This window comes from Oncorhynchus masou, chromosome 24, assembly GCF_036934945.1.
Source record: "Oncorhynchus masou masou isolate Uvic2021 chromosome 24, UVic_Omas_1.1, whole genome shotgun sequence".
Lineage (NCBI taxonomy): Eukaryota > Metazoa > Chordata > Actinopteri > Salmoniformes > Salmonidae > Oncorhynchus > Oncorhynchus masou.
In genome coordinates this window covers 25,364,358-25,377,072 of record NC_088235.1, presented here as the reverse complement: position 1 = coordinate 25,377,072, position 12,715 = coordinate 25,364,358, and the positions used below count along the sequence as shown (strand labels likewise).

The following is a 12,715-nucleotide window of genomic DNA, read 5'->3' as shown; positions in this document are numbered from 1 at the left end:
TGAGATCTGGAGACTGGCTAGGCCACTCCAGGACCTTGAAATGCTTCTTACGAAGCCACTCCTTCGCTGCCCGGGCGGTGTGTTTGGGATCATTGTCATGCTGAAAGACACAGCCACATTTCATCTTCAATGCCCTTGCTGATATAAGGTGGTTTTCACTCAAAATCTCACGATACATGGCCCCATTCATTCTTTCCTTTACACGGATCAGTCGTCCTGGTCCCGTTGCAGAAAAACAGCCCCAAAGCATGATGTTTCCACCCCCATGCGTCACAGTAGGTATGGTGTTCTTTGGATGCAACTCAGCATTCTTTGTCCTCCAAACACAACGAAATGAGTTTTTACCAAAAAGTTATATTTTGGTTTCATCTGACATTCTCCCAATCTTCTTCTGGATCATCCAAATGCTCTCTAGCAAACTTCAGACGGGCATGGACATGTACTGGCTTAAGCAGGGGGACACGTCTGGCACTGCAGGATTTGAGTCCCTGGCGGCGTAGTGTGTAACTGATGGTAGGCTTTGTTACTTTGGTCCCAGCTCTCTGCAGGTCATTCACTAGGTCCCCCCGTGTGGTTCTGGAATTTTTGCTCACCGTTCTTGTGATCATTTTGACCCCACTGGGGTAAGATCTTGCGTGGAGCCCCAGATCGAGGGAGATTATCAGTGGTCTTGTATGTCTTCCATTTCCTAATAAGTGCTCCCACAGTTGATTTCTTCAAACCCAGATCGAGGGAGATTATCAGTGGTCTTGTATGTCCTCCATTTCCTAATAATTGCTCCCACAGTTGATTTCGTCAAACCAAGCTGTTTACCTAATGCAGATTCAGTCTTCCCAGCCTGGTGCAGGTCTACCATTTTGTTTCTGGTGTCCTTTGACAGCTCTTTGGTCTTGGCCATAGTGGAGTTTGGAGTGTGACTGTTTGAGATTGTGGACAGGTGTCTTTTATACTGATAACAAGTTCAAACAGGTGCCATTAATACAGGTAACGAGCGGAGGACAGAGGAGCCTCTTAAAGAAGAAGTTCTGCTTCAATTGTGCATCGCCCCACGGACCTCCCGGTCGCGGCCGTTTTCGACAGAGCCTGGGCGCGAACCCATAGCCTCTGGTGGCACAGCTGGCACTGCAGTACAGCGCCCTTAACCACTGCGCAACCCGGGAGGCCTAAAAGTTCATTCTTAATGTGTTTGAGCCAATCAGATGTGTTATGACAAGGTAGGGTTGGAATACAGAAGATAGCCCTATTTGGTAAAAGACCAAGTCTATAATATGACAAGAACAGCTCAAATAAGCAAAGAGAAATGACAGTCCATCATAACTTTAAGACATGAAGGCCAGTCAATCCGGAACATTTGAACGTTTCCTCAATGCAGTTGCAAAAACCATCAAGGGCTATGATGAAACTGGCTCTCATGAGGACCACCACAGGAAAGGAAGACCCAGAGTAACCCCTGCTGCAGAGGATAAGTTAATTAGAGTTAACTGCACCTCAGATTGCAGCCCAAATAAAATGCTTTACAGAGTTCAAGTAACAGTTCAACTGTTCAGATGAGGCTGCATGAATCAGGTCTTCATGGTCAAATTACTACAAAGAAACCACTACTAAAGGAGACCAATAAGAAGAAGAGACTTGCTTGGACCAAGAAACACAAGCAATTGGACATTAGACCGGTGGAAATCTGGCCTTTGGTCTGATGAGTCCAAATTTGAGAGAAATTTGCCGTGCCTTTGTGAGACGTAGAGTGGGTGAACGAATGCTCTCCACATGTGTGGGTCCCACCATGAAGCATGGAGGAGGAGGTGTGATTGTGCTTTGCTTGTGGCACTGTCGGTGATTTATTTAGAATTCAAGGCACAGTTGGCCAGCATGGCTACCACAGCATTCTGCAGCAATAAGTCATTGCATCTGGTTTGCGCTTAGTGGGACTATCATTTGTTTTTAAACAAGACAATGACCCAGCACACCTCCAGGCTATGTAAGGGCATTTTTGAACAAGAAGGAGAGTGATGGAGTGCTGCATCAGATGACCTGGTCCTCCACAATCACCGACCTCAACCCAATTGAGATGGTTTGGGATGAGTTTGACGGCAGTGTGAAGGAAAAGCAGCCAACAAGTGCTCAGCTTATCTTTTTATTTATTTATTTTTCACCTTTATTTAACCAGGTAGGCTAGTTGAGAACAAGTTCTCCTTTACAACTGCGACCTGGCCAAGATAAAGCATAGCAATTTGACACATACAACAACAGAGTTCCACATGGAATAAACAAAACATAGTCAATAAGACAGAAGAACAAAAGAAAACAACAAGTCTACATACAGTGAGTGCAAATGAGGTAAGATAAGGGAGTTAAGGCAATAAATAGGCCATGGTGGCAAAGTAATTACAATATAGCAATTAAACACTGGATTGGTAGATGTGCAGAAGATGAATGTGCAAGTAGAGATACTGGGGTGCAAAGGAGCAAGATAAAAACATACAGTATAGGGATAAGGTACAGTAGGTAGATAGATGGGCTGTTTACAGATGGGCTATGTACAGGTGCAGTGATCTGTGAGTTGCTCTGACAGCTGGTGCTTAAAGCTAGTGAGGGAGATGAGTCTCCAGCTTCAGAGATTTTTGCAGTTTGTTCCAGTCATTGGCAGCAGAGAACTGGAAGGAAAGACGACCAAAGGAGGAATTGGCTTTGGAGGTGACCAGTGAGACATACCTGCTGGAGCACGTGCTACGAGTGGGTGCTGCTATGGTGACCAGTGAGCTGAGATAAGGTGGGGCTTTACCTAGCAGAGACTTGTAGATAACCTGTAGCCAGTGAGTTTGGCGACGAGTATGAAGCGAGGGCCAACCAACGAGAGTGTACAGGTTGCAATGGTGGGTAGTGTATGGGGCTTTGGTGACAAAACGGATGGCACTGTGGTAGACTGCATCCAGTTTGTTGAGTAGAGTGTTGGAGGCTATTTTATAGATGACATCACCGAAGTCGAGAATCGGTAGGATGGTCAGGTTTACGAGGGTATGTTTGGCAGCATGAGTGAAGGATGCTTTGTTGCGATATATGTGGGAACTCGTTCAAGGCTATTGGAAAAGCATTCCTAATGAAACTGGTTGAGAGAATGCCAACAGTGTGCAAAGCTGTCATCAAGGCAAAGGGTGGCTACTTTGAAGAATCTAAAATCTATTTTGATATGTTTAACACTTTTAGGTTACTACATGATTCGGTTACCATATGTGATTTTGACGTCTTCACTATTATTAAAAAATGTAGAAAATAGTAAAAATAAAGAAAAACCGTTGAGTAGGTGTGTCCAAACATTTGACTGGTACTGTATGTGTTTTATGTAAAGTGTGTGATCAAATCAAATATTATATGTCACATGCGCTGAATACAACAGTTGTAGACTTTATCGTGAAATGCTTGCTTACAAGCTCTTTGATCTTGTAAAGCATGGAGTTAGCGTGGCCAGACGTGACCTCTCACCTCTCGGGCGTTGATAGTGCAGATCTCTGTGATGCCAGCCACCTGGATCTCTCCTTTAGAATCCTCTCTCAGGTCCAGGAACCCAGAGGATGGGTTGAGAAGGTCCCGGATCATCTCGTTGTAGATCTGGGAACAGGGAATGGGTCATTTGCTTCCAAATCACATCTCAGAAGCTCAACATCCAAGGAATTCTTATATTCAAGGACTTATTATATCCAAGAAATGATTCTACTCTTAAGAATGTAACTTACATTGTATAATATCTTGTAGAAGAGCTTGTAGAATAATAGCGTGCAGAATAATAGCTTGTAGGAGAATAGCTTGTCAAAAAACAGCTTGTCGAAGAATAGACTGCAGAATAGCTTGTAGAAAAATAGCTTGTAGAAAAATAGCTTGTAGAATAGCTTGTAGTAGAATAGCTTGTAATAGAATAGCTTGCAGAAGAATAGCTTGAAGATGAATAGCTTTTAGAATAGCTTGAAGAAGAATAGCTTGTAGAATGGCTCATAGAATAACTTGTTGTAGAGAATATTGTAGAAAATAGCTTGTGGAAAAGCTTGTTGAATAGCTTGAGTAGAATAGCTAGTAGTAGAATAGCTTGGAGAGTATTAGATTGTAGAATAGATTGTAGAATAGCTTATATAATAGCTTGTAGTAGAATAGCTTGTAGAATATCTTGTAGAAAAATATCTTGTAGAATAGCTTGAAAAAGAATAGCTTGCATAATAGCTTGTACAATAGCTTGTAGAAGAAAAGCTTGTAGAATAGCTTGTAGAATTATTTAAATTAAAAAATATATATTTTACCTTTATTTAACTAGGCAAGCCAGTTAAGAATAAATTCTTATTTTCAATGACTGCCTAGGAACAGTGGGTTAACTGCCTTGGAATAGCTTGTAGAAGAATTGCTTGTAGTAGAATAGCATTTCGAATAGCTTTGTAGAAAAATAGCTTGTAGAATAGCTTGAAGTAGAATAGCTTAAAGACGAATAGCTTGTAGAAAAGCTTATAGAATAACTTGTAGTAGAATAGCTTGTAGAATAATAGCTTGAAGTAGAATAGCTTGAATAATAACTTGTAGTTGAATAGCTTGTTGAATAATTTGTAGTAGAATAGTTTGAAGTAGAATAGCCGATAGAATAGCTCATAGAATAGCTTGTTGTAGAATAGCTTGTAGTAGAATAGCTTGTAGAATAATAGCCTGTAGTAGAATAGCTTGTAGAATAATAGCTTGTAGAATAATAGCTAGTAGTAGAATAGCTCATAGAATAGCTTGAGTAGAATAGCTAGTAGTAGAATAGCTTGAAGAATAATAGCTTGCAGAACAGCTTGTAGTTGAACAGCTTGTAGTAGAATAGCTTGTAGAATAGCTTGAGTAGAATAGCTTGGGGAATAATAGATTGTAGAATATATTGTAGAATAGCTTGTAGCAGAATAGCTAGTAGTAGAATAGCTTGAAGAATAATAGCTTGCAGAACAGCTTGTAGTAGAATAGCTTGTAGAATAACTTGTAGTAGAATAACTTGTGAAAGAATAGCTTGTAGAAAATAGAAAAATAGCTTGTAGAAAAGCTTGTGGAACAGCTTGTAGGATAACAGCTTGTAGAATAATAGCTTGAGAATAGCTTGCAGAATAGCTTGAAGAATAGCTTGTAGAATAATAGCTTTTGGTAGAAAGGCTTGTAGTACAATAGCTTGTAGTAGAATACCTTGTACAAGAGCTTGTAGGATAACAGCTTGTGGTAGAATAACAGCTTGCAGAATAATAGCATGTAGTACAATAGCTTGTAGAATAATAGCTTGAAGTAGAATAGCTTGTAGAATAACTTGTAGTAGAATAGCTTGTAGAATAGCTTGTAGAAAAACACGTAGAAGAATAGTTTGTCAAAGAATAGCTTGTAAAATAATAGGTTATAGAATAGCTTACAGAACAGCTTGTAGAATAATAGCTTGTAGTATAATAGTTTGTAGAAAAATAGCTTGTAGAATAGCTTGTAGAATAATTGCTTATATAATAGCTAGTTCTAGAATAGCTTGTCGTAGAATAGATTGTAGAATAGCGTGTATTTGAATAGCTTGTAAAATTACTTGTAGATGAATAACTTATAGAATAGCTTTTAGAAAAATAGTTTGCAGAAGAATAGCTTATAGAATAGCTTACAGAATAGCTTGTAGAATAATAGTTTGTAGAATAGCTTATATAATAGATTACAGAATAGTTTGTAGTAGAACAGCTTGTAGAATAATGGCTCATATAGCTTATAGAATAGCTTGTAGAATAATAGCTTATAGAACAGCTTACAGAAGAGCTTGTAGATAAATAAATTATAGAATAGCTTGTAGAATAATAGCTTATAGAATAGCTTACAGAATAGCTTGTAGAATAATAGCTTGTAGAATAATAGCTTATAGAATAATAGCTTATAGAATAGCTTGTAGTAGAATAACTTGAAGAACAATAGCTCATAGAATATCTTGTAGAATAGCTTGTAGAATAATAGCTTATAGAATAGCTTGTAGAATAGCTTGTAAAATAATAGCTTATAGAATAGCTTGTAGTAGAATAGCTTGTAGAAGAATAGCATTTTAGAAGAATACCTTGAAGAATAATAGCTTACAGAATAGATTGTAGAATAGCTTGTAGTTGAATCATAAGATAGCAAGTGTCAAACTTCAAATTAATGGCACTATGTCATTTCTATGTCTTATGCATTCTGTAATCAATGTTAATTTCTTCCAAACACAAGGACACTGGCTGTCGCTCATTCTACTCTAGAAATATTTCTCTGCTTGACGTCTTTGGCTGATTGAGCGTTCTTTCCATTTTTGGTCTTATTAATAAAGAGCTGTCTATCATCTGTCTTTTTCTGTCTTTCTGCCTAAATGAAGACATGATGAATAACTTAGAGTGAATCTTTTCATGCGTCACTGTTTGCTTAGAAGGAACACAATTATGTTATCAACCATAATCATGAAGATTGCTACCATCGCATCACTACTTGTCAAGGTTTCTTTGATTGTTGTTGGAAAGAAATTGGGAATTAATCATACAAAATAAGCACAATGTTAAGCTAAACTTGCCGACAAAATGAACCATTTTCAAATACAGACAAAGCAGTGTAAATCAATCTGAATTAAAGAGATTGGGAGTCAATGTGATATGTGGTACAAGAATGGATACTGTTGTAATCTGTTTTGAGGCTCTCTCAAACAGATGGACATCCTTTTTAGGTTCCAATATCAAGGACTTTGACATGGTGCATATATATATATATATATATATATATATATATATATATATATATATATATATATATATATATATATATATATACACACACACACACAGTGGGGCAAAAAAGTATTTAGTCAGCCACCAATTGTGCAAGTTCTCACACTTAAAAGATGAGAGAGGCCTGTAACTTTCATCATAGGTACACTTCAACTATGACAGACAAAAAATCCAGAAAATCACATTGTAGCATTTTTAATGAATTTATTTGCAAATTATGGTGGAAAATAAGTATTTGGTCACCTACAAACAAGCAAGATTTCTGGCTCTCACAGACCTGTAACTTCTTCTTTAAGAGGCTCCTCTGTCCTGCACTCGTTACCTGTATTAATGGCACCTGTTTGAACTTGTTATCAGTATAAAAGACACCTGTCCACAACCTCAAACAGTCACACTCCAAACTCCACTATGGCTAAGACCAAAGAGCTGTCAAAGGACACCAAAAACAAAATTGTAGACCTGCACCAGGCTGGGAAGACTGAATCTGCAATAGGTTAGCAGCTTGGTTTGAAGAAATCAACTGTGGGAGCAATTATTAGGAAATGGAAGACATACAAGACCACTGATAATCTCCCTCGATCTGGGGCTCCACGCAAGATCTCACCCCGTGGGGTCAAAATGATCACAAGAATGGTGAGCAAAAATCCCAGAACCACATGGGGGGATGACCTGCAGAGAGCTGGGACCAAAGTAACAAAGCCTACCATCAGTAACACACTACGCCACCAGGGATTCAAATCCTGCAGTGCCAGACGTGTCCCCCTGCTTAAGCCAGTACATGTCCAGGCCCATCTGAAGTTTGCTAGAGAGAATTTGGATGATCCAGAAGAAGATTGGGAGAATGTCAGATGAAACCAAAATAGAGCTTTTTGGTAAAAACTCAACTCGTCGTGTTTGGAGGACAAAGAATGCTGAGTTGCATCCAAAGAACACCATACCTACTGTGAAGCATGGGGGTGGAAACATTATGCTTTGCGGCTGTTTTTCTGCAACGGGACCAGGACGACTGATCCGTGTATAGGAAAGAATGAATGGGGCCATGTATCGTGAGATTTTGAGTGAAAACCTCCTTACATCAGCAAGGGCATTGAAGATGAAACGTGGCTGGGTCTTTCAGCATGACAATGATCCCAAACACACCGCCCGGGCAATGAAGGAGTGGCTTCGTAAGAAGCATTTCAAGGTCCTGGAGTGGCCTAGCCAGTCTCCAGATCTCAACCCCATAGAAAATCTTTGGAGGGAGTTGAAAGTCCGTGTTGCTCAGCAACAGCCCCAAAACATCACTGCTCTAGAGGAGATCTGCATGGAGGAATGGGCCAAAATACCAGCAACAGTGTGTGAAAACCTTGTGAAGACTTACAGAAAACATTTGACCTCTGTCATTGCCAACAAAGGGTATATAACAAAGTATTGAGATTAACTTTTGTTATTGACCAAATACTTATTTTCCACCATAATTTGCAAATAAATTCATAAAAAATCCTACAATGTGATTTTTAGGATTTTTTTTCTCATTATGTCTGTCATAGTTGAAGTCTACCTATGATGAAAATTACAGGCCTCTCTGAACTTTTTAAGCTCTGTTGGTAGTTTGTAGCATAACAATCAGTGTCAATATCTGACTAGTCCACACAGGACCACAGACACAGACACACAGGCACACAGACACACAGGCACACAGACGCACAGGCACGGACCGACCACTATCTTTTATCAGAACTTTATTATCCAATCACATGGCCACACCGATAATCTCTCAGCCAACGAGACGCAAGAAACCACTCTACAAACAAGTCTATCATTGTTTATTTCCCAGCAAACACAGCCACTATTGACCTCAGTCAGTCGCTATATTGTTTTAGTCTTATCAGAAGCGGTTGTCATAGTTTGTTGACACTTTCATCTACATGACTATCACCCTGAACCATTCAATAAAGAGAAACAGTGGTTCTAAGTTAGAGCTGAACTGAAAGCCTTCTGGGTCATATATATATAACTCCCAGTAATATATTGGGTAAATCACCAACGTTTAGGCATCACTGTACCTTCTTTATTAGACATGTTGCCAGGGTATTCCAAAGAGAAACAAACACAGGATGTGTCCCAAAATAGCACCCTATTCCCTATATAGTGTACTACTTTTGAAATGTTGTACACTATATAGGAAATAGGGTTCAACCTGGGATGCAAACAGAGACCGTATGTATTCTCACCTCCAGGTATGACATGAAGATGTTGTACTGCATGTCATCGCTGGTCTCCTCAATGGCTTTGAACAGGTCATTTAGAGTGTGTACGTAGATCCCCGGTTCTCTGTCCGTCCCTAACATAGTGAAGGTCTTCCCACAACCTACACACGCACGCACGCACGCACGCACGCACGCACGCACGCACGCACGCACGCACGCACGCACGCACGCACACACACACACACACACACACACACACACACACACACACACACACACACACACACACACACACACACACACACACACACACACACACACACACAGTTTTCAGTTTGAGTTGGAGAAAAATAGTGTCAATACCAAACAACAGCATTGAAGAGCATTGAATGGCACTGAACGACATTGAAGGGCATTGAAGAGCATTGAAGGGAATTGAACGGCATTGAAAAGCACTGAAGAGTATTGAAGACCATTGAACAACATTTCATGAAATTGAAGGGCATTGAACGGCATTAAAGATAATTGCACGGCATTGATTGGCATTGAACGTCATTGAAGGGCATTAAATGGCATTGAAACGCATTGAACGGCATTGAAGAGCATTGCAAAGCATTGAACAGCATTGAACTGCCTTGAACAGCCTTACACAGTATTGAAGAGAAAAGTGCAGTTGCAAAAAACCATCAAGTGCTATGATTAAACTGGCTCTCATGAGGACCACCACAGGAAAGGGAGACAGAGTTACCGCTGCTGCAGAGGATAAGTTCATTAGAGCTACCAGCCCCAGAAATGGCAGCCCAATTAAATGCTTCACAAAGTTCAAGTAACAGACATCTCAACATCAACTGTTCAGAAGAGACTGCATGAATCAGGCCTTCATGGTCAAATTGCTGCAAAGAAACCACTACTAAAGGACACCAATAAGAAGAAGAGACTTTCTTGGGCCAAGAAACACAATAATGGACAATAGACTGGCGGAAATCTGCCCTTTGGTCTGATGAGTCCAAATGTGAGATATTTGATTCCAACCACCGTGTCTTTGTGAGACGCAGAGTAGGTGAACGGATGATCTCTGCATGCGTGGTTCCCACTGTGAAGCATGGAGGAGGTGTGATGGTGTGGGGCTGCTTTTCTGGTGACACTGCCTGCGATGTATTTAGAATTCAAGGCACACTTAACCAGCATGGCTACCACAGAATTCTGCAGTGATACGCCATCCCATCTGGTTTGCGCTTAGTGGGACTATCATTTGTTTTTCAACAGGACAACGACCCAACACACCTCCAGGCTGTGTAAGGTCTATTTCACCAAGAAGGAGAGTGATGGAGTGCTGCGTAAGATGACCTGGCCTCCACAATCACCCGACCTCAACCCAAATGTGATGGTTTGGGATGAGTTGGACTGCAGAGTGAAGGAAAAGCAGCCAACAAGTATCAGCATATGTAGAAAAGAAAAAAATGTAGAAAAGAGTAAAAATAAAGAAAAAACATTGAACGAGTAGGTACTATATATTTTCCATAACCAAACAGCATATTCAGCTGTTTGAAGCTGGTGTACAAAACAGAAAGCAAAAGACGCACAAACAAAACTTCAGATTGGGAAGCAAAGAAATAGCACACATAGAACAGATCTTCCGATTCTTAGATGGGAATGAAAGACCAAGAACTCATATTTATATGAGAACTTGGTTGGATGGCCCAAATTGTTGCATATTGTAGCTTTTAAGTTCAGTTCATTTATTTGACCTTGTACAGGAATTTGTCACGCATTCAGTAGCTGGATGTGTGCACACAACTTTTAAACTCAACATTAAAAGGCCTTCTTGTTGAAAGCTTAACCCCAGTCAACCTTTATTTCCTGATACCATGCCTGTTTTGGTCGAGGAGGACAGGTCACAACAGGTCTTAATTCAGTTTTGGACAACAAGGCTCTGACACACTGAGTTTAATTAGTTTAATTCAAGCAGAGATTAAGAACAGTGAGTCTACAGGGAAAGACAGACAGGAGTAAGAAAGGAAGGAGGGAAGGAGGAAGGGATGGAGGGGAAGATGTCTAACTGTCTGTCTGAGCCCTGCATCTCAGCAGTCTGGTACAACCTATGACATCATTTCCTGTCTTCCCATTAAAAGCGAAATGAGAGAAAGCATGCAACACCTATTCCCAGTTCCCATGGTAACATATCAGACTAATTATAATCTAGAACCACCACATTAATCAAACAGTGGAAAAGGAAGATCGTACTACATGATTATGAGTTTGATCATACTGCTGAAATTAGATAAATACATAACAAGAGATAACCGTGGATTAAAAGGCATGTGGTCAGGATCATCAATCCCCAGACTGGTTATTTCCTGGGTATTGTTCTCCCCTGCCGCCCATTGTTTGGTCGATAGAGGCTTAGTTCTCCCCTGGTGCCCAGTGGGTGGTAAATAGAGGCTTAGTTCTCCCCTGCCGCCCAGTGGGTGGTAGATAGAGGCTTAGTTCTACCCTGCCGCCCAGTGGGTGGTAGATAGAGGCTTAGTTCTACCCTGCCGCCCAGTGGATGGTCGATAGAGGCTTAATTCTACCCTGCCGCCCAGTGGGTGGTAGATAGAGGCTTAGTTCTACCCTGCCGCCCAGTGGGTGGTAGATAGAGGCTTAGTTCTACCCTGCCGCCCAGTGGGTGGTAGATAGAGGCTTAGTTCTACCCTGCCGCCCAGTGGGTGGTAGATAGAGGCTTAGTTCTACCCTGCCGCCCAGTGGATGGTAGATGTAGGCTTAGACTAGCCCTGGTGCCCAGTGGGTGGTAAATAAAGGCTTAGACCAGCCCTGAGGACAACACACACAGGGACAGAGGACACACATACACACCCGCAATTAGAATAGAGGATAGGGCAGCTATGACAAACCTGTGGGTCCGTAGGCAAAAACAGTGGCGTTGTAGCCGGATATGAGGCCTTCGATCAGGCCTTTGGTCGTGGCTCTGTACACCTCTTCCTGGTTGGCTGAGCAGTCAAATGCAACGTCGAACATATAGGTCTTCTCCCGGGAACGGTTAGCACGCAGGATATTATCTGGATCCTCCATGGGGTTCATCAGAACAACCATCTATAGCAGGGAGGGAGGAGGGGGGAGGAAGGAAGGAAGGAAGAAGGGAGAGGAGGTGGGAGGGAGATGGAGGGATGGGGGAGAATGGATGGAGGAGGGAGAAGGGTGTAAAGGGAGGGAGGGAGGAGAGAGGGGTAGGTAACGAGGGGGAGAGGGGAGAAGGGAGGAGGCAAGAGGAGAAGGGAGGGAGCAGGAGGAGGAGGAGGGAGGGAGCAAGGGAGAAGGGGGACAAGGGAGGAAGGGGAGTGTGGAGGAAGGATGGAGGAAGGAGAGGGGCAGAGAAGGATGAAAAGAGAGAGAAAGGGACATTTGAATGATTAGTCATCACACTAGAGAAACATCATTGCATAACATATAAAAATACTTTTTGTTTTAAAATACACATTCGAAGGTCAAATCATCTGAATGAATCTGTCAGTAGAGAATGACTGCTATTACCCCAGAGGCCCACTACACTCCTCATTCACTCCTGCTGCCATCTGCCACAGTATGACTGTCTGCACCGTAATGGCTGACAGTTACCCAGCTCTGTGCAGGTAATTCAAGTGGTGAAGAGAAACTGATGGGCACAGCAGCAGCTAGAGGAGGGGTCTGAAGATTTAACCAGGGCCTTTAATCCATCTGTAGCTGGAGACACAAAGGGCCCAGGGGCCCTCCTGTTGGGTT

At 41.5% G+C, this 12,715-nt stretch overlaps 1 protein-coding gene across 1 annotated transcript in view; it reads right to left on the bottom strand.

Moving 5' to 3' along the window:
- The window catches only part of LOC135511927 (kinesin-like protein KIF19), a 101,056-nt gene that overhangs the window by 52,369 nt on the left and 35,972 nt on the right, over positions 1-12,715 (bottom strand). The window contains exons 3-5 of the mRNA XM_064933449.1: positions 11,851-12,049; positions 8,981-9,117; positions 3,478-3,603 (exon numbers count right to left, since the gene is read on the bottom strand). Coding sequence (XP_064789521.1) covers positions 3,478-3,603; positions 8,981-9,117; positions 11,851-12,049 — 462 coding nt within the window. The remainder of the gene's footprint in view (positions 1-3,477; positions 3,604-8,980; positions 9,118-11,850; positions 12,050-12,715) is intronic.